General features: G+C 41.3%; 5 protein-coding genes across 5 annotated transcripts; 3 read left to right on the top strand and 2 right to left on the bottom strand.

Moving 5' to 3' along the window:
- The first annotated feature begins 71 nt into the window (after positions 1-71).
- Positions 72-8,363, top strand: LOC6639577 (putative uncharacterized protein DDB_G0293878). Its single transcript, XM_015179072.3, has 8 exons — positions 72-460; positions 1,096-1,273; positions 2,017-2,576; positions 2,635-4,216; positions 4,271-4,566; positions 4,624-5,204; positions 6,076-7,402; positions 7,475-8,363. Exons 1-8 carry the CDS (start codon positions 146-148, stop codon positions 8,177-8,179), a joined length of 5,544 nt encoding a protein of 1,847 aa, XP_015034558.2. The 5' UTR covers positions 72-145; the 3' UTR covers positions 8,180-8,363.
- An 84-nt stretch (positions 8,364-8,447) lies between these two features.
- On the bottom strand, positions 8,448-9,599 carry LOC6639576 (bifunctional peptidase and (3S)-lysyl hydroxylase Jmjd7). The gene has a single exon (XM_002061587.2). The coding sequence runs from the start codon at positions 9,423-9,425 to the stop codon at positions 8,490-8,492; it is 936 nt and encodes a 311-aa protein (XP_002061623.1). The 5' UTR covers positions 9,426-9,599; the 3' UTR covers positions 8,448-8,489.
- A 101-nt stretch (positions 9,600-9,700) lies between these two features.
- On the top strand, positions 9,701-10,492 carry LOC6639406 (GSK3-beta interaction protein). Its single transcript, XM_002061586.4, has one exon. It carries the CDS (start codon positions 9,713-9,715, stop codon positions 10,256-10,258), a length of 546 nt encoding a protein of 181 aa, XP_002061622.2. The 5' UTR covers positions 9,701-9,712; the 3' UTR covers positions 10,259-10,492.
- A 472-nt stretch (positions 10,493-10,964) lies between these two features.
- Positions 10,965-13,625, bottom strand: LOC6638954 (ATP-dependent RNA helicase Ddx1). The gene is made up of 4 exons (XM_002061585.4): positions 13,517-13,625; positions 13,410-13,461; positions 11,668-13,343; positions 10,965-11,457 (listed from the first exon to the last, which is right to left on the bottom strand). Exons 1-4 carry the CDS (start codon positions 13,530-13,532, stop codon positions 11,012-11,014), a joined length of 2,190 nt encoding a protein of 729 aa, XP_002061621.1. The 5' UTR covers positions 13,533-13,625; the 3' UTR covers positions 10,965-11,011.
- Positions 13,626-13,731: 106 nt separating this feature from the next.
- On the top strand, positions 13,732-18,633 carry LOC6638808 (guanine nucleotide exchange factor subunit Rich). The gene is made up of 2 exons (XM_002061584.4): positions 13,732-13,824; positions 13,905-18,633. The coding sequence occupies exon 2, from the start codon at positions 13,970-13,972 to the stop codon at positions 18,368-18,370; it is 4,401 nt and encodes a 1,466-aa protein (XP_002061620.1). The 5' UTR covers positions 13,732-13,824; positions 13,905-13,969; the 3' UTR covers positions 18,371-18,633.
- The last annotated feature ends 4,118 nt before the right edge of the window (positions 18,634-22,751 follow it).

Here is a 22,751-nt window from a genome sequence, read left to right on the forward strand (position 1 = left end):
CCCCGTTGGGAACTGGTCACACTAGATCACCTAGCAAGCCGAAAAAAAACAAAAGATTGAAACAAAATTTTTTTTATTGTAATTAAAGATTTTAGCCAACAAATGTACAATCGGTTGACTTGATTATATATATTTTTTATATGATATGGCTCCACCTGTGAAAATAATTGTGGACAGTGGAGGCAGCGATAGGAGCAGTCGCAGCAATGCAACCGGCGCTGTGCCCAAACAACAGCAGCAGCAACAGCAACAACAACAAACAAATGGAAATGCACCTACTGGCGCAACAACAAATTCGACGATTGGGGCAACTACAGCGGGAGCGGGACTAGCACAAGCAACAACAACAACAAGCACAGCTAACCGGACGGCGCGTTCCAGAAGGCAACAGGAGCATCTAGGAGATATGCAGGATATGGAGTTAGGACAACCTGAAAGAGAAGCCTTTAGGACATTAAATGTAAGTATAATAGTGGGCAAAGCCTGGTGGGCGGGGGCGTTGTTTGCCAATAATGAAGGAAAAAACGCCCACACAATTGACATGATTTTGCACTACTTACCCTTTCACAAGAGAGAAAAAAACATAGAGAGAGGGAGAGAGAGTATTTCTTGGAGAAAGGGAGAAGTTTGTGGGTTAATCTGCTGCTGCTTTATCAATGATTCGAAAGAGATTTGCATTTTCTTTGACAATCATCTGCTCCAAGTTCGTCCGTTCGATCGGTCGCAGATTTTCTCTCTTTTCTTCGAGTTTTTCCACCCAAAAGTTTTTCTCTTACTCAAATTGATTTTTAAAAATAAATTTTACACTCATCTTCTCTATGTGAAGTGCCGCCAAGTCGCATGAGGAAAATCAGTTTTTCAGTAATACAAACGAACGCACTTGGAACGGACAGTGAAATTTCGAATTTGCTAAGAATTTTCAATACATTTCTATAGAGAGAGAGAGAACTTTATATACCTATATATATCTACCCTAAGGCAGATATATGTACATATATTGTTTAATATATATATAGATAGAAAAAACTAGCAAAAATTGCCGCGTTTTTGGTTTTAATTTGCCTTGTGCTAACATTTATATGTTGTTGCTTCAAGGATTTATTACAAAGGACGCGTATCAGTAACGGTAAAATCCATACCCTTGAGCCCCATCACCAGCAGCTGCAGCAGCAACAGGCGCAAACGCCAACTACAACAACAGTCATATCCATACAGCAACAACAAAGGGAGGCACTACGTCAATTGGCCGATCACACAAGTTACGATCCAACAGGTAAATATATAGCAAGTACTAAATGAATATATGTATATAGATGTACGCATGTATCTGTTGAATCTTAAGCATATGCCGATATTTAATTGATTTTACGTTTTCTCTTCAATTGCCGACTAAATTTTTTGGATGAATTTAGCGTATACTTAACACAGTGGCGGATCCACAATGGGGGATATTTCTCCTCCAACTAATTCGACCACTGAGTTAATATAGCAAAAGTTTTCCAATATATATGGTCGGCATGGATTTCATTGTTACTTAGTTGCCCAGAATATATAACTTTTAAGTGACTTACATTTATATTAACTTTGATTTCATTTGAGTTTATATTACTATAAATTTTGCATTGAGTTTGTCTGTCAGAAATGAGTAATCAAAATTGTTGACATTAACAAAAATATAAAAATATAGAAGAAATTTCACTTCTTGGATAATTTGGTATGCAATCTCTAATGCAATAGCTTTATATGTATATTTTTTTATTATTTAATTGAAAATGCAATTTTAGCTATATTTCTTTAAACACTTGAAAATTGTCTGTTACCTGGCGTTCGATATACTGCCCACATTGAAATGATGTGTATGTGCGCTAGTTCATGATCTAAATTTAGACAAAAGGCACAAAAATAAACACCCACCAACTCTTGAAAATGACGACAACAAAATATTTGAAAATAATGATAAAAATGATGATGATGATCGAGAAAACTTAAATTCTTTTTGTGTTTTTTCGTTTCTAGATCATTTGCAGGAGCAGCAACAACGTTATTGCTTTCCTGTCCGTCCAGTGCAACGTGTGCAGCATCAACAGCAGCAACAACAACAACAACAGCAACAACAGCAGCAGCAACAATCTTCAGCGGGTTTGTTACGTTTGCGTCAATCGACGCCACCGAATGCCACCGTAGGCGTTGTTATACCCAACGCCACCATCAACGGTAACAATAACAGTAGCAGCAACACCACCAACAGCAATACATCCATCAACAATAGTAACAGCAACAACAACAACGACGAGGAGGAAGAGGACACATCGATACAATTTACCCAAGGTTTGCAATCACTTGTCCAGCGTCTATTTGGCGCTGCATTGCAACCAAGAAGTACAGAAGCCGCACGCCTGCAAGTGGAAATCTTAAGATCATTGTTATTACGACCGGAAGATAGTTTGAATAGCGGCAGCAGCAGCAACAACAATATGGTGCATGAGAATAATCCCAGTGCTGAGCATCAACAGCATCAGCAGCAAGATGAGGGCATAGTGAATTCCACTAGCCTAGAGGATGTTGCATTGAGTGAAGTAAGTAAAGCAAATTAGACTAGAAAGCCAAATTGATAATTCGATTTTCGGTTTGTAGATGAGCGACAATCGAGCCCAATCGATACAATCGTTGCATAGTGTCCTAGATACTCCCACACCAGATACAGCGCCCACTTTCGATGAGCTGCAACAGCGTTTGGAGGCCTCCAACCGGAATATGCAACATTTGCAGGATGAGCAACAGAAGCTGCTACAAATACAGAATATGGCTAAATCGCATCTAAATGAAATGGAACATTTGCGCCTCCAAGCAGCTCGTATGCCAGCGAATGGTAGTGCCGAGGCACCAAATTATGAGTCCGTGCAACAGGTGCAGGATGACATGGCCTCGTTGGTGGGCAGAATGAAGAACCTGACGGCCTTCATACACAATCAAAACGAACTGAGCAGTGTCCTGGGCGATGATGGACCCGAAATTTTAGCCGAACAGCAGGCACTGCAAGAAAAATTAGAATCTCTACGCAGTCAACGTGAGGATATGAGAAATCTCGTTGATGAGCTTAATAGCATCAATAGAACTGCAAAGGAGGCGAACAAAGCGCGAAGGGAGAATCAAAATCAGAGAGAAGAGGCGGCGTCCACATCACAGAAAGCAACTCAAGCTCAAGCTGCACCAGCAGCCGAGCGTGTTGTGCCTGTGGAGTATGTGCAGACCAGAAGAGCTCCAGTTTCTGCTGCTCCTGTTGCTGCTGCTTCTTCTTCAGTTAATGAACGCAGTGTTCCAATCATCAGGCAAGAGGCAGCCAGTGCGGCTCAGCGAGCATTACAAGCTCAGGTCTTGATACAGCAAAAGACCGCGGATATTGATGCTCTGAAATCCCAAATGGCTAGACTCAAAAGCATGTTGAACACGGTAACACAAATCGAAGAAAGTACCCCCAATGTGGTGGGCGAGAGTCTGGAGAGGGAGGATGGGGATATGACCAATGAAATCTCTGATCGTGTACATGCGCTCAATGATGTGACATCTGAATTGCGTGCCGAGGCTGCCTCACTGCAGAAGGAGCGCGATAGAATACTCTCCCTCAAGGCAGAGATCGAGAGACGAAAGCTTCAGGCAGCAGCTGCTGTCCAGTTGGGAGAAGAAGCACTTAAACGAAGCAGCTTAACACCAACACCCACTCCAGGCCGCCAGAGAGAAATACAGCAGGAGCAGGAGGAGGAGGAAGAAGAGGAGGAGGAAGCGCAAGAGGAAATAGAGACTCCGTTGCAAACAACACCCACGCGTCAACAGCTGCGAGATGAATTGCGTGTGCAGTGTGAACGCCTGCGCAAGGAATACGAAGCCAAGCAACGTGAATTGGAGCAACAATACAATCATCGGCACAATAACAACAACATCAATAATAACACCACATCGGAGGCCGATGATGAGGGCAACGATGATACGGATAGCGATAAGTATTTTGTGCAAGGGCGCACTGCCTCATCAGCTACCCTGAAACGTACACCCTCATCCTGTACAGTCGTTGAGCCCCGATCCTTGAATCAATCTACACGAGACGAGGATCTAAATGTCACAATTGACAGCTTATCCCTGGGTAATGATAGTCTACCATCGAGCAGCAATAGATCCCAATACATGCCGCCACCCATGCAACCGGTGCAAGGAATGTGGGGTAAGCTATTTCATCAAAAATTGAATCCTTTACCTAATGTCGACTTGATTGCAGCTACTCACAATGCTGGCCTTGCCTGGTCAACGCATGGACAGCAGCCGATCTATGCACCAAATGCTGGAGGCGGCAACATAGCTGCCCCAGCTCCTGCACCTGCTCCGGCGCCACCACCAACACATACCGGCGCAGCTACAAATGCCCCTAACACGAATCCACCCACATCGGATGCAGTTCTGCTGCAGCAATTCTTACAAACCCAACAGATGCTTATCAATTCGGTATGCCAATGCAATCAGACGTTGTGGCATCAGCAAAGAGAGATCGATAGTCTCAATAGCCAATTGCATGCGGTAAGTTCATAAATCCAGCCCCTTAAAGAAACCATCTAATCTGGGTTTCTCCTCTAGCTGCAAGATCGTTTCAGTGTAGTTGTGCCCATGCAGGATCATGGCTTTGGTCTGCGTGCCGAATCAGTGCCGCCACCGCCACCACCCACACTCGGCCTAGGGCAAATGCCCAATAATTTATGCTTGGGCGGCGGCGGAGCCAGCAATCGTGCCCAGTCGGAGCAATTGTTTAGCTTTGGTGCCCATCAGAGCGCTTTTGCCAACTATCAGCGTAATAGCCATCGAAATGTTGGCACGGCGTCCAGTGTCTATAGCAATAGCAGTGATGCTCATGTCCAGCAGCAGACTTTCCTTAATAATGCAGCACCGCCGACGCAGGCTCCGCCGACCACGCATTACAATAATGAGACACCATTGTCGCCGCATTCGTATCGCGCCAGTCCGGGTCCGATATTTATGAATCATCACAACAATACGATCCACCAGAATAATGCCAATTTGCGTACACAGAATCAGCATGCGAACAATTTGCATTCATTGCCAGAGGTGGTGCCTGGCGGTGGTGCACCGCCTCCACCCACATTGAACAATCAAGTGCCACCGGGAAATCGAGCCAACAACTATTGGGATAATTTCAGAAGGTAAATGTCAAAGACACCAAATAGAAGAGGAAAGAGAGATCAAGTTAGTTGGGGGAAAATGATGAGATTGATTGTTAGTAGGGGATGTGAGTGAGTGAGATAAAGAGTGGTTATTAGTCATAATAATTGATGATTCCTTTTAAAATCTGGGGAAACTATAACCGCAACGAATTTATTTATTGATTTAAATATGAGTGCTACAACAAAAAGAAATCAAACCAAAGTAAATAAAAACAAACTTAAGTGAAACTTTCAATTAGTTTCTACAAGCAAAATTTATATCTTTATTTCAAATTTACTTCTATTTTTTTTGGTAAGTGAATTTATTCGAAAGTAACTTACTAATATGATGCAAAAGCACTTTCATTATGAATTTTTAACAATATGTTCTAATTGACTAACAATTTTTTTTATAACCCGTGTCAATGCTAACGAAATTTTAATTACAATTTGTGCTCGAAAATCTAATCCAAAACTTCTTTTTTTATGTTTGAGGAAAATATGTTAAGCAACTTTATTTTTTATTTATCACAGTAACTTATTTTTCCAACTGAAAATGAGAGTTAAGAATGAGAAAGTCTATAATCCTATGAATAATGAAAGATTACCCATAAGATTTGTAAGAAGTTTTCTCTCTGGATTTAGACCATATGAATATATATCGATAATACTTTGTCTTGTAAGCTTTTTCAACCGTTTTTTTTCTTGTTTATGTTTTGTTTATGGGAAAAGTTATGCCACTTTTGTTTGTTTATTGATTTAATTGAAATTAATATGTGCAGTTTAAATTGAATATTTGATTTTATTTTGATTTAATGCTTGTGCTTGGCCATTAACCTCAACTCTAATATGTTTGTATGCGCTTTTGCAGCTACTCGCGCCAGAATTTGCTATCCAACAAGAGCAACGAAGAGCTCAATGTGGACCAGCAGCAGCAATATCGCCAGATGCAAAGACAACGAGCACGGCTCAGTTATTTTCAGTCACACGGCGGTCCATCAAGTCATGGTCGGAGCACTAGCAGCGGCAGTTGCCTGCCGCCACCACAACGTCGTCACTTTTTGGATTCTCTGCAACAACATCCGCAGCAGCAGCAGCAACAACAACTCCAGGTGCCATTGCATGCTGCTGGCGGGAGTAGCAACAATTTGAACAACAGTGGTGGAAGTGGAGGAGCCGCCTGCAGTGGAGGCGGGCGTAAACGCGATTGGCGTGATGATGCGCCGCTGGATCATGACGACGATCTGGATGTGGATGACGAGGAGAGTAACGAGAATATTATGTATCGCCGACGAAATCGACGTCGTCCACAATTTGCCGCATTGAGAGATGAGGATACCGAGCATTCGAATTCCTCCAATTTGCTCAATATGAATGTCAACTATGGCAACAGTCCATTGTATCAGCAACGGAATAAAGTACCAGCGAAACCGACCACATCCACGGTGTCCCTGACTCCGTTGCAGCAGCGGCAATTGCGTTTTGATTTCGATTTACCCACCACACAACAGTATGTGCCCACCAGCAGTGGTCAGTATGTTCTGCCTGATGTACCACTTGATGCACCACCCACCACTTATAATCTAGCCAACACCCAAGAGACTGTAACAGATGAATCCAATGTTTTGGAGCAAAGCGAAGAGACCGCTTCAGAGGAATTGAATCGCAATCTGCTAGTGAATGCATTGAAAAATGATAAATTTACGACGAAATTCTATGAATCGATTAAGGAAGATGTCTATAGAAGATTGGAGATACTCTTTGAGCAGCAGCAACAGCAATTGCAACAACAACAGAGCCAACAGGCAACGAGGGAACAACAGGAGCAACAGATAAATGGTATGGATCTACAGCCACAACAACCACCTCAGCAATTATACAATGAAATCCGAAAGACTCTCAATCAAGGGACAACAACATCATCGCTCACAAATGATCGACAAGAGAACGGTTTGGATAATGACAATGAATTGTCCAATGCAGCGGCGGAGGCCACAGAAAGTCGCAGTGAAACACCATTGGAGATGCGATTGGAAAATGATAGACCAGAGGATGAGGAGGAGCAACAGCAACAGCAGCAGCAACAACAACATATCAAAGCAAGCGAAACTAATCAAATGGAACATGATCAAGAGTTAGGTGAGGCAGCAGCAGCAGCAGCAGCAGTTCCAGCCATCAATATTCTAGAAATCCATGAGGTAAGGTAATAGAGAGAGGAGTCATGTAGTGTATCTGGGTAAAAATATTTCAAATAACCATTTTGATTTTAGGAAATAAACGCTAGCGGAGTGACCATAGATTCCAGTAGTACTACAGTGGATGTTACGCTCCAATTAACGCCGGATCACGAGTTGATAGAGTATATAATCAAACGCATACGCAATCAGACACATAACAATACCGTTATCAATGATTCCCTACTTGCCGAGGTATCCAAATTGACTGCAACAGCAGCCCAGAATTCAGCTGCCCATTGGGTGCCGAATGCCACATCGCCGTTGATCTCACCCAAGCGTATTTATACGAAAATTAAGAAAATGGATATGCCGCGACAACGTGATGAATTCCTACTTTGGTATCGGTCATATTTGGAGCAGCTATTCGTAGTGGAGCATCCCACTACAAAATGCTGCAAGGCCAAAGAAAAGGACAACAGCAGCAGCAGTAGCAATTCAAGGAAACAGCTGAACAAACGTGTACGTGCCCAATCTCAATCTCAATCGCAGGACTCAAATAACGATGCCGATTTGGCTGAGGCAGATCAAAAAAATCAATCATCATCGAATGGCGGTGGTGGTGACGTCATGGATTGTGAAAATAATGAGAATCCTGAGGAAGAGGCGGGCAAAGGTGGAAGCGGCGGCGGCGACGCTGCTCCCGGTGAAGTAGCTGAAGAAGATTCAGTAGCCAATAGGGCAAATGGTAGTGTGGTACTAGAAACAGTTATTAGTACTCAAGATATCAGTTTGGATTAACCTGGAGACCAGAGTGAATCCAAATACAAAAACTAAAGACATTCCTAAACAGAAAAGAATCTAAAACTCCCCTCCCAAGAAATATCTTAAGATATTGGTAAATTATTTTTCGTTATAATTCTTTCATTGCCCAAATATGTATTTCAGTTTTTATTAAATTATATAACAGTTAATATATATAATACATATATATGTATATGTACGTATATATAATCACAATCTTCTAAAAACCGATTACGCCCCAGTTGAAGATCAGGCACAAAAGAGATTTGTAGTTCATATAAATAGACTTTATTAATCTCTTAAATTTTCACCGCTTGGCAGTCAACTCCTCCAACATGCGGTAGTAACAATAGCGACTATCATACTCCATATCATACCAGAAATTAATGGCTATGCACTTGTGACTCTGTTGGACATGATGGAACCAATAGTTGGGTAAATACAATATATCCCCAGCATTAACACGTACTTTCAAAGGCTTGGCCTTTGCATATTCCGGATAGTTGGCATAATCCGGAGCTAGTGGATCAATGCTGACCCATTCGGTTGCCTCATCGGCGATGGGATCTATATAGAATTGACCACATGGTTTTCTTTTATAGATACCAGTGGGATAAGTTTTACGCGGCACACAGCTTAATTGATGAGGAGGAATTAAAATGAAATCCTTGTGACCAGCTACCACGCAATATAGATTCTCATAGGGATCTTTGTGCATGGAGGTAATGGCACGCTCATCGCCTAACCAGAAATTAACTGCATCTGGCGGCTTATTAAAGCATTGTTGGGCAAAATCCAAATCTTCTTGTCGTATGTCTTCGGCCAGTTCGGGAAAATCCAAACTGAAATTGGAGTTTTGTTTTTGTATATAGTAAATAGCTCCCATGGGATCATCTAGTTTGTTTAACAATTCGGATAGCTTCATTTGGGTTTCCAACGGCAGTACAAAGTACTCCTTGCCCTCTTGAGTGGCCAGACCATCGGCATATCCGTTGGGTGTAACAGCTACATCCACATTTTTGTCATTTAGTGTCTGGACGAGATAATCTGGGGTCCATTTGGTCAGGGCTGGCCAGGAGATTGCCTTGCGTATGACAACAGGTGTATTTTTCGCATAATAGTCGCGGGAAAATTCCAAGGCACTGGGTATCCGATCAAGTTCTGCAATTTGACTCCCAATACAAAGCTCCTCGGCCTCTTGGAGCAGCAATTTAATGGCCGTTTGAATTCGAGTTGCGGCCATGCCGGTTTTAAATTGACGATCACGATCAAGCGATAAGTGACTGTTACTAGCAATCACCAAGTCGCGGCTAAAAAGGACTAAGCATAAATATTGAAAACAATTATTGGCATACAGACTGGTGATTGCTTATAAAAACAAATATATTAATTTTAAATTAAATTATTTAACATCGGACAAACTGTGACTTGAGAGTCGCAGTTACATTTGCTGATTACTATGATGATAGTGACTTTTGTGTTATCGATAACTTTTGAAACGTGTACCTCCACTAACAGCTGCTATGCCATATGGCAGAAAGAGAGAAAAAACATGTTGCGCTTGTGACTCTGACACCGAACAAGATGAGCGATGCCAAATTAAGTCCGGATGAAAATGAAGAGCAGCCTTTTAATTGCATTGACGAGGCAAATGCAATTATAAACGACGTTAAATCTCATGTAGCCGAAATTTGTATCTCCTCAAAGTTGGCCAGCAATGCCAGTCAAATTTACTTAAACATACGGACAATTGAGAGTGCCACCTGCTGTGTCCAGGTAACAAGTCGTGGTTTTAAAATAGTTTCCTCTCAATATGACACAATAGATGAGGATAAGTTGATCAAAGCTGCACTCAAGCAGAATGGCAATGGCGGAGCAATACTTGACCATGACAGGGATGTGGATGACGATGATGAGGAGATATTTGAGACACCCTACGCCTTGCTCGATAAGATAAGTCCACGTTATGTGGAATCATTTGGCAATCAATTGTGCCAACAACTGCGTCAGCTCCAACAAATGCGCACAGAATTCCATGAAGAAGACGAAGAGCAGGAGGAGGACGACGAGGAATAGACGCAATGCAATTACCCAATTTCAACCTGAGGCTGTATACTCTCTTAACTTGACATGATTTTAATGTTAGTTTAATTGTTATTAATTAATTGTATGTGTGTGTATGTGGCTAATCTGAAGTTGCTCTTAAAGGTGGCTGAGGTCTTATAAAGGTCTTAAACCAAAACAAATTTGTTGGAAAATGTTATTGCGAATTGTATTTAGATGTTGAATAAGAAACAGTTTTGAAATCAATTAGCATTGTCATTAACTAAATTATCGTTAACAAAAAAGAACAAAGTATCCCTTCATTATTATGTATTCCATGTTTACACCTATTCAATACACCTATTTCAATATAAAGAATTGTTGGGATATATTAAATCAAATAGATATATAAGACTCATGTAATGATCATCTGAAATCTAACTAATAACTGCATAGTTTTTGTGTGTGTCTGTGTGTGCGTACCGTAATAGTATTTGTTCTCGACTTAACATAATTTCTGATCTTATACTAACTAAAGCATTACATGAATAGGCACTCTAACTTGACCACACACCAACTGTCAGAAATATTTATTTAAGTAAGACAGAATTCATTCATATACATATATAATGCTTGTTGCTAGTATAAGACTTTTTTTGTATAACAAACAAAAATAATTAGAACAATTTTTGTGTGTATGTGTTTGTGTGTGAGTGTTTGGCAATTACACGATATTTATTTTTGCTCAGCAAAACGCAAAATTACAAAAACCAAAACAAAATTCATTTAGACTTTTAAGCGTTTCAAGAATAAAGATTGTGATTGCAATTCCAGATCGGTTAATTTACGTACAGTTGGTACCAACTGTTCCACATGATCCTTATAGCCCGTGCCCAGGGATAGATTCTTTTGTCCATAGACTACCTTGCCATCGAAATCATTGACTGGGACATCTATAGATTTATCCACCTGCTGTATGGTTATATTAAGATGGTCCTCCACTTCGGCCAACAGATTCGGTTCATTATACCAAATGCAGCAGCCACGGACATCGGTTAAATTGGTGTTATTACAATTGCGACCACGCGATTTGCACCATTCACCATGATACCAGACCTTTTCGGGTACTGTTGAGACCAAACTGATGGCCAGACCCATACGTTCGGCACGACCCACACGACCAATTCGATGGACATAGTTCGATTTGTCATCCGGCAATGTTACATTGATCACTGCAAAAGAGATTAAGTATTAGCAAAAGGTAAAAATATAATTAAAAGCATAAATATAAAATAACTCATTTGATCATCATCATTATAGGCGAAATTTAAGAACCAGGACTGAAACTTACGGTAAGCTGCCTTGTTTCTTAATTTATGGATGGGTCAAACTGTTTTAATGAGAGCCAATTAATGTGACACAATATATATTTAGATACTCACTAAATGGTAATCCAGTAATATCCAATCCTCGAGCAGCCACATCGGTACAGATCAAAAACTTGACCTGTTGACGCTTAAACATTTCTAGATTCTCCTTACGCTCCTGTGGCCTACGATCACCATGGAGACAGACACAACTGTAGCGTTGGCCACCACGTTGCCTAAGATAATGCTCCAAGTTATCACAATCCTGCTTGGTGCGACAAAATAGAATGGCACGATCCATTTTATTCTGTTCGATAGCTTGAACGACATATTCTCCTTTAAGAATTTTCACCGCTTGGGATAGAGTTTCGGGTGACAAGTTACTCGGATGAACATTGTCACGATCATGAACGCCATCGGTGCGTATCGATTGTCTGAGGGATGGCCATGATTTATCCAAGTGTGGATCGACCAGACAGACAACATGGTGCACAGTCTCTGGAACAGCATCCTCACCCTTGAGATCCACCCAGGTGGGGAAATGCATCAGTCTTTCGGCCATTTTCTTAACATCAAAATCATGCAGAGTCGCCGAGCAGACAATCATCTGAAGGCGTCTGCCATCTGCAGTAATTTTTGGTATTTGCTTGTGTAGGCGATCAATGAGCTGGGTGTAGCCTTGTTTTAGCAAGGCATCGGCCTCATCCAATACAAAAAACCGACAATGGGTGAGCTGGACAAATCCACTGTTGATCATCTCCTCGAGACGGCCAGGAGTACCGACCACAATGTGTATACCTTGTTGCAATTGTTGCTTTTGCTCCTCTACCCGGACGCCTCCTATGAGGAGCAGAGAACGGACTTCCGGATTACTTAAATGATACTTGAATTTCTCAATTTGATTGTATGTCTGCTCAGCCAACTCACGACTGGGTTCAATAATAATGGCCTGAGGAGCATTCGGTGCCGGTTTCAATGGGATTGCAGAGCTATTATTGCTACTAGCCAAGGGATTTGCCGTGCTATGATCAGAGCCCGCTAGGCAGACAGCTACATATCCATTACCAGGATGATATTTCAGTTCGGTTTTACCAAAATTGAACGCCATTTCAGCGTTTTTCAATACCAGAGCCGGATAGAAGGTCTCTTTGGACATATTTTCGGGTATTTTAAATGCAACACCCAAATGTTGGCCATTTTTTGTAAAACTAATCTCTGAACGTTGTAAATCCAATAGACATCCGATTACATCAGCCTTGCCAAAGGCTTCACCATAATCATCAAATTGTCGATTATTGGATTTTTTACCAGTGCCACCGAACCCAAAGCCAAAGCGACATGTGCCCAGATCCAATTTTGCCTGTTGGGTGGACCAGCCAACACGGCAGAGACCCTCATCCGTGACCGTAGCCTCGTAATAGAATTTGCCCTTGCCGCGAACTCCAGTTGTTCCACGGCAGCCGTGCCATTCTTTAAACTCTCGGGATTGGCATTTCAAGCCATCAGGCGTAACGGCTAAGGCGTGATCGCGATCAAAGAAGGACATGGTGAACGGTGGCACTGAGACGCCAGCACCTCCACCTTTACCGCCAGACTTGCCTTCCTCCAGATCCCTCATTGTTTCCCAAACAATTTGCAATATGGGCAAACAGAAGGCACCTGTTTTGCCTGAGCCAGTTTCGGCAGCCATTAGGACATCGCCACCACCAAGAATTAGTGGTATGGCCTCCGCCTGGACATCAGTTGGTAGGCTAAAAAAAATATTGCAAAGATTAATACGGATTTTCGTGCGCGCACGTAACTTTTAAGGAACCTACGTCCAGTCCAATTCATCAGTTGCCTTGCCCAGCTCGGGGAGCACACCAAACTCTGTGGGTAAACCATAAATAAGCTTAAACTGGTATGAATATACAAAATAACTTACCCTCGAATGCAGTCATTATCTTTAAATTCACAACTTCAATTATTTAGTAGTTATTTATTAGCCGGCTGCTGGGATTTTTAGTTTTTTTTTTTTTGTTTGATTAGTGATGAGTGACAATTGTCACAAAAGTGTTATCGATATTTAATGTAGCCCTTGCAGTGATTTGTTATCGGGAATTCCAAAAATATCGATAATTCAAAATCAAAGCTGCAGCCAATCAGCTGTTCATATTTGTATACGCGTAAATTGCAGAGATTTGTCAAAAAATTGCTAATTGAACATGTAAATTTGGGCGTGTGGATCAAAATGTAAATGTTTTGAGAGTTATATTTACAAGTTGCCCGAGTTGAGCATAATACTAATTCACATTCTTCTTTTACACCGGCAGCAATTCGTTTTTTTTTTTTTTGTTGTGTTTGGATAACAGAGCAGGCGGAGGAGGAGGGAAGGAGCATGTACTTCCCAGTGGGCTGGCCTAAGCGGGTTTCTCTGGCCCTGCCTGGAGAGACTGCCAATATACGTCACATTTGCTGTGATGCTGTTAAAATACTCGTGGCCGCTGTTGGTGATGATTTTCTAGGAATTTGGTATGCCAATCCATTGATACCCATCAGCTATTATCAACGAACTGAGCAATCTTTGACGGAATACGGCAAAAATCAGTTAATTATATGGAAACCGGACTCAAGACAGGTGGCTATATTAACCCACAAGGGAGCCCTACTTTTATATCAATTGGACTATGAGGAGAATGGCAATGGCATTCTTATGCAAGTGGATCCACCAGCCGCCAGTTTGAAACGAGACTCGGCGGAGTTGTTCATTAAGGAGAACATACCGAGGTTAAGCCTGCGGGAGTTGTGCAGCGTTAGCCTTGGCTCGATTATAAGTACTGTATGTTGTATTAGTCTAAGCGAACTACTTCTGGCCACACATTCCTGTGAGCTACTGCGTCTGCAATGGTCACAGTTGGAGATTAATGCCTCGGAGGGAGAATTGGAGTTGCCCGCCTTGTCTTCCATTAAGCTGCGGGATATACCCTTCTATGTGCAACAACAGCAGCTGGCTCCAGCTAAAAATATCCCTCCACTAGGAAATGATTCGTTTGTCTCCTCGCTGGAATACTCACCCTTCATAGGAGGTTGTGCCGCTGTGTTCAGTGATCGAAGAGCTGCATTTTTAATTGCCAATCATTTGAGATTCGAAACGGATCACATGCACGGATGTTGGGTGCCCGAGGTGTCCGATGCAAGTGTTTGCAGTGTGAATCATAAATTTCGTCTACTCGCCTATGGTCAGGAGAGTTCCGCTGTAAATGTCTATGCCATAGATGATGCTACGGGAGGATTGGAATTCTCGCATCGCTTGATGTTAACAGAAAATGTCCTACCCGGAAGTCTAGGAGCTGTTAATGAATTAAAATGGAGTCCAGATGGTTGTGTATTGGCTGTGAGCTGGTCCCGCGGAGGCTTATCTCTATGGAGCACTTTTGGAGCTCTGCTAATGTCTACATTGAGTTGGGACTTCGGACTGAATGTCGATCTAATGAAGCAGAATCCATTGCAATTACGTAGATTGGAATGGTCCACCGAGGGCTATCAATTATTTATGATAACGAAAGAGAAGGAAAATATGGAGAACAAGGAAAGCAATGTCCTACAATTACAATTTGTGAAGAGTTGCTTGAGCATGAATCCGTGCATGACCAGCAATCCTCACATTTTGCTACAAGGCGACGATTGTCTTTATATCAATCAAGGCAATAATCTCGAACAGACTTTCGGAGGACAAAAATCCACATTCCCCCAGAGTGGGGGCAAAGAAAAGGAGGAGGAAAGTGAATGCCTGGAACTAAAGCAGAATTCCATAGATATGGGCAGCATTTTAACAGAGAGTAAATATTGGTCTCTTTTGCAATTACCTCTCAATTATGCAGCCACCAATTGGCCCATACGATATGCAGCCATCGATAAGGATGGCATTCACTTGGCTGTGGCTGGTCGAACAGGATTGGCCCATTATTCCCTTATTACCAGGAAATGGAAGCTATTTGGTAACGAATCACAAGAGAAGGATTTCGTTGTCTCTGGCGGTTTACTTTGGTGGCAAGGATTCATTGTGATGGGCTGCTACTCTTTGCTGGATAGAACCGATGAGCTACGCTGTTATCCCGCTGATTGTAAGCTGGACAATCAGTTTGGGCATAAGCTTCAGGTACGGGCCCCAGTCATCAGTCTTAATTCATTTCGTCATCAGTTGATTGTGCTAACAGCCGATGGCATTGTTAGCCTCTTCAAGATGACAAAGAAATCGGCATATGCCATAGATATTGAGTGTTGCTATGAGCTCGATGTGAAGAGCATCTGCATACATCCGGCCTGTATTGTTAGTTTGACTGTAACGAATCTAAAGAACGAAATGAAACCTCTGGGCAATCACTTGGAGCAAGCGGAAACTATTATTGTCAATGTATGTGGACGTATCCTAATGATACAGCGTGACTTTAATGAGAATCTACCCAATACTTTGCTCGCCACCTGCCTGGCCAGTTGTGTTGAAAGTTTTTGGCTCTCGAATACCTTGGAGCGCTGTGCTATGAGAGATTGCCTCTGGCTGTATTCCGGAGCACATGGCATGAGAGTTTGGCTACCGATTTTACCACCCAATCAGGAGAGAAAAGATTTGGGCAATTCACAGCGTTTACATAGTTTCATGTCCAAGCGGATTATGCTGGGTTTCCCACTAAAATTGTATCCCTTGGTCATACTCTTCGATAATGTCATTGTGCTGGGCGTGGAAAATGAGAGCACTTTGTATACCAATGAATCTTCATCACATTTCTCATTGCCATTTGCCATAATGGAAAGGAAATCACAGATTTATTTGCATAAGGTATTGAGGCAATTGATTAAAAGGAATTTGGGCTATTCCGCATGGGAAATTGCCCAATCGTGTCGTTCTTTACCATATTTTCCACACGCTTTGGAGCTACTGCTCCACGAAGTGCTCGAAGAGGAGGCGACTAGCAAGCAACCTATACCAGATGCCCAATTGCCAAGTATTTTGGATTTCATACGTGAATTCCCCGTGTACTTGGAGACGATTGTGCAATGTGCGAGGAAAACGGAAATTGCCCTGTGGCCCTATCTCTTCTCGATGGCTGGCAAGCCAAAGGAACTCTTTCAATTGTGTCTGCAATCGGAGCAATTGGATACGGCAGCCAGTTATTTAATTATACTCCAGAATCTAGAACCGTCTGTGGTTAGTAAGCAATATGCTACAATGTTATTGGATATTGCGTTGCAGCAGAGGAAATGGGAGCTGGCCAAGGATTTGATACGTTTCCTCAAGGCCATAGATCCCAATGAGATCGATTCACCGCGCTCATCGATGGTCGTCAATGTGAAAATTGCTCCACCGCAGCAGGTGAATACCCAACAGCAGGTCAATCAAAATGCAGATGCCTTTAATTTGGTCCTTGGACCCATTGCCAGAGAGAGAAGCTATTCGACAACTGTGACAAGTAATTTACCCAAGGATAAACACAGCGGAGGAGCATCTGGTCCAGGTGGTGTGGGTACGGCAGCCAGTGTGGCTGTTTCACCCACCGAAACGAGCAGTTCGGGTGCACCGACCATAGCCAGGCGACGATCAACGAAACAAAAGGAAACATTCTGCATCGATTTGATACTCCAGCGTCATGCCCGGCAATTGCTGCAGCATCATAAACTTTTGGATTTGGGTTATATGTGTGCCTATTTGGATTTCCATTTGGTTACCTGGCTGTCACAGGAGGCGGAGAAGGCAGCCAAATTGGATGATTTCGCCGTGGCATTGCAGGCTCTGCACGAGGAGCTCCAATTGCCATGTCCATTCCCGCAGCCAATTAAAGATGATTTCGCTCAGCTGAGAGAAACACGTCGTGGCGGGTCATCGCAAACCTCCGAATCGGGCTATTTCAGTCTAGCCACACCCAATGGGGCTCTAACGCAATCGCCTCAAATGCAGCCAAGCATCAAGGAGGAGCAGGAGGATGACCAACCCAGTTCGTTGCCCATTCTGAAGATGCGTTCCAGCTCGCAGTTGTCATTTGATAACTTCCGCTATCGTCGCCTGTATTCGTTGCCTGCGTCGGAGGATGACCTGGTCAGTAATCCATTGCCCGAGAAACTTTCCATTAAGCTGAGATACTTACTGCAACTCTTCATCGAAGCCAATTGCACCGATTATGCCTTGATATTGTCCATCGTACTCCATGATGCTGCCTCAATATCTCGGATTGTAAATGTGATTATACGCAGTGAATCGGTTCATTTGTGCAAACGCATTGAATCCGCCCTCAAGCAGTTGAGTCAATGTACTTTCGAGCATAATGCCTCGGTCTATAGGGGATTTGTGATGACCCTGCAACCGCATATTTATTTACTCGAACAGTATATACAATCTCTGGGAGATCAATCCAATAATCCCTCGCATGATTTAAACTGCTCCGATGGCAATAATTCAGTTGCCGATTCATCGTCAGTGTTGGAAAACGATGATATGAACAATTTTGTGCCAAAATCACAGCAAAGTGCGGGTGGTCCTGGTGGTGGTAGTGGTCATGGTGGTGGTGGTAATGGTGGTGTATTAGGAGGAGGAGGCGCCGGCGGAGGTGCTGGCAAAGCCGAACTAAAGCCGAATCATCATCAGCGTTTAACGCGTCATGCCAGCCTTGAATCGAATGGTACTGGTGGTCAGCCTGGACATGGACATGCCACTTCATTGATGACCCCACAAATGGCACCCAAACACCATCATCAAGTACAGTCGTCCCAAGCAATTAAGGATCGAGAGGGTTGTAGCCTCATGTAAATTCGCATACTCAAATTAAGTACGTAAAATGTTGGCCCCACATGCAAAAATTAAATGTAGTGATGTGTGAATTGTTTTCTGTTGCCTGTCCCGCCCCCCTTCCCCTCACCATCCCGTCAAAATTTATTGTTAAATGTCGTTAAACACACACACACACAAACACACCCATCTACATGTGGGAAAGGAAACATACACAACGAAAATTTTTGTCGTCGCCAAAAACAAAATTCAAACAAATAAAACAAATACTTTGTATAATACATACATACATATATACTAAAACTATACGTAACCTAAATTTATAATTTAATAGATGAAATTTGCTGCAATATTTGTTAATTAAAATTATACAAACAATATACACATACAATCTATATATATATATGTATATATATATACAATATGTGTGTATATATATTTATAAAATAATACTTAAATATACAAGAAAATACAATTATATTTTTACTAATAAATTGCAACAAGAAAAACATGATTGAAAAAAATAAAAACAAACTCTTAGAATTTATATTTATAGAACATGGAGGAAAAGCTTATGGAAGAAGCTTGTTGAGTGAAAGAGATGAAAGATAAAATTGATTTTTTATCCCGTGTATTCTTATATTTTAATTAAAAATATTCGTATTGAAGAACATTTCGAATGCTATACTTTTTAGGGAAGAAAAAACCAAAAAACCTACATAAATTTATTTGAGTCCTTTATCCTAGCCCTCGGCAGAGCAGTCGATGGTTATGATTAACTAATGCATTGGATCTAAATTGATCTAATTGTAAGTTGAGTCTGCATTTTCCAATGCAAAGAAGAGAAATAGTATAAAATGTATCAAATGCCATCAATTTTGTATACAGATGTATAAAATATTCCTTGTCGTCTTCCAAAAGAAAAAAATTTGATGAAACTTACATAAATTGTGAGAGAAAAAAAGGTCTGGCCGGGTCTTCTGTGCAATGAAGGGTTAAGGGTTTTGGCTTTAAGTTAGTAAAGAAAAAAGAACCTTGACAATGCAAAGTGCGTGTGATTTATCCCATAGACTTCATTCATGAACTGCCATTGCAGTTGGTTGCTTACTTGTTTGGTTTCTTGGTTGGTTGGTTGCCTCCTTGGTTAGTTAACGTTATTTTATTCCCGCTGAGTGTGTGTCGCGCTGCGCATTTGAACTTTGCCCAACAAGTTTCCCTTAGCCGCAATTCGAAAAGTTCAACTGCCGACATCATCCACATGCATTCACATCCCAAGAAATTGGGAGATGGAAACGATGCGCGATGGCGGAGGAGGATGAGGAGGAGGTGCATAGAGCATGGAGCTAGTGCTTACAAAACGTAATCACTGTAATGTTGCGATGCAAAAATCATAGAACTTTTGCCCAAACCCCCAAGGGTGCAATATGTAAGAAGAATTCGTGTATTTCACATCCGCCGACTTCCCCATCCATCCATCCCCCATCTTCATATCTACACCAGCAGCAACAACAACAACAACATCAACCAGTTGTGCCCGTGTGTTGTAAAAATAACTATTGACGCTTCACTGAAGAGCCCAGGCAAAGTTATAGAAATAAAAGCATCAACACCAGACACATTGCAACGGAAGTCGTCGGAGTCGTTGTTGGAGTCGCCTCCATCGTTTCTATCGTTGCCGTTGCCTTTGCCGGTGAGCACCGTCAAGTGAGCACAGCTGAGCAACAAGAACAACTACAACAATAACGAAAATAAAAATAGGAAAATGAAAAACCAAAAACGAAGAAAATGAAAAGAAAAACGCAAACTTTTACACAAAATTCTTTAGGAGGCAGGCAGGCAATGGTGGCAGGCAACGACAATAACAACTGTAATAATGGCAACTACAACAGGATGCTGGAATGCCGCAGACAACACAACCTCAGACAACAACAAGAACAACGACAACAACGCTTGCAATCCACTACAATGTAATCAACAACGCCGCATGCAATAGGGGAATGGAGGGTTGAAGGGATAAAGGAATACGATGGGGTTATAAAGAAGTAGGCGGTAGACCACTCAAGGGTTAAGGCGACTCCTAGGTATGCCTCAACTATGCACCAATCGACAGCGGACAAGGGCGTAGTGTACAACCAACCATCGGCAATGACAATGACAACGACAACGACAACGACAATATTTCATCTTGATAAGGCAAAAGGCAGTTGTCTGTCTCCCCCCATTTTTTGTTCACTTTGCATTGCTAGAGGTAGTCCTTAATCGAAATATTTTGATCAGCATGCCCATATGTTTCTTTGTCTGTCTATCCGACAGGATTTACACGAATATGCACTTGATTAGCATTCCATATTCTATTGGTTTATCCATCTTTTTGTTCCTGCGTCTTTCTGTCTAAGCAATCTAATCTGATATCGGCCCATATATTTTCCAGTTTGAAAACTTTCTTAAAATAATATTTTATTTTATTTTTAGTTTTATATAGTTACTTACAACAGGATGTATTACCAAAGAATCAAAGAAATTATAATTTTTAGGCATTTATTTATAAGCAAAACTATTTGAAATTTATCATGGCGTGGTTGTTTCTTCAAATATCGTCAATATTTAAAAAAAAAAAAAAACACACACACACATAAAAGCTTTTAAACTAGTTACTATAATTTTGTCTTTGGCATAATATATATTTTTGATAAAACGACAGATGTTTTAAGAAAACTTAGTTAAGTAACAACTTAATTTTAGTTCATTCTTTTCATGTCGTTTAAAAATTAAACAAAATAGTTCAAAAGTTTTTATAAAATGTTGGTTACCAATATGAAAACATTGATTATAAAAGTGGCCTAACATATTTGGCTATACATATTAGGCGGAAAGTATCGAGTTAAAGTGAAATTTGTTATAATCTGAGAAGCTACTTAGGACTAAGACTATACATATGTATGTATATCTCTTTGCTTTATATAGTTGGAGAAATCTTATGTGTATATTCACTTTGATCCAGAGTCAACAAATGCAAATATAAATATATTTAGGTGATAAAAGGATATAAGTATAATCCCTAAAATATCGAATTATGAGATCCAAAAGAGAAGCTATTACTAGGCTGAGAAATTCCGGTTGTTGAATTTGCTTTTTGCATTTCCATGTAAGTATAATTTGACGAATAAAGATTTATCTATTCACTATACTTTGAAGGGACTCCCCTCTCAGACTCCACCCCTGTGGAAATCCTTGTAATGTTAAAAATGCAAAAGGACTGCTTGAGGCATGCCTCCGAATGGTTGGTTGTTACCTGGGCTTTAGCCACTTGACAAATGCAAGAAATTTATATATAATTCGGATTAAGGTTTATTCTTTTCCCTATGGAGACGACAGTTAAAGTTAAACCTTAAGAAATTAAGTTCTTTGATTAATATCAAGTTAAGTTGGAGCTTAGTTAATCCAAGTGCTATTCGCATTCTAAGCCATTCAGCTCAGCAGTAATAAAAATGTATGCACTTTGAGGAATCAACTTCAAGGGTGAAGTGAAGTCGCTTCTCGTCGTCCTCACGCTCTCTCCTCCTCTCTCTCTCTCTCCCTCCCCATCTATCTCTCTGATGAGAATTTTCAGTTGCCGTGGTGATTTTGATGAATGCTTTCCAATATATATGGTACAAGTAGGAGAATAAATGCATGTATAGACCATCTAGGCAGACATCCAGGCGGAAAGGCAGGCGGAAAGATGTCTATAAACTGCAAGTGGAATAGTAAATGTAAAAGTGGGAGTGACAGCACTGAACGGTGAGGGAGGAGCATAGGGGGGGGGGGGCAATTGAGAGTGTGCCTGAGTAATATTACAGCTGGGGCAGCTGTCTGCAATGCCAAATGAATGAATGGCATGTAAACTTGTTGTGGTTGTAATAAAATGTCGAAAAACGTTTTGGAAATATGTCTACTGCTAAGTCTATTACACATTGTTGAGGTTATTTTGAGAGGTGTAGGCTTCTATTGTGGAGTGGGGGGGAGGGGTCGAGAGGGGTAGAGAAATTTGTACAAGAATTGTGGCTAGTTGACGACCTTATGTTGCACTTCTTGTGGCATTGATCTTCCGCTTTTGCTGCTAATTGACAAATTGGAATTGTTTCACTTGTTATTATAATTATTATTATTTATGAATTAAAATTTTTGAATATTTAGTTAACTCTTTGACATTTTGCCATATTGTGAGAGAATATATACATACATTATTTTGTATGTGTGTTTGTTGAGCCAACCAATTTATTTTCAAGTGAAGTGCATAACATTTTGTTTTCAATTTTGTTTATTTATTTTGGCACCCTTCTTGCCACTGAATTGGCATTGGTAAAGTTTTTTGGCCAGAGTTAAAATCAAAAACAATTTCATTAGCATAGATTACGAGTCA

This window comes from Drosophila willistoni (genome assembly GCF_018902025.1).
Source record: "Drosophila willistoni isolate 14030-0811.24 chromosome XR unlocalized genomic scaffold, UCI_dwil_1.1 Seg144, whole genome shotgun sequence".
NCBI lineage: Eukaryota > Metazoa > Arthropoda > Insecta > Diptera > Drosophilidae > Drosophila > Drosophila willistoni.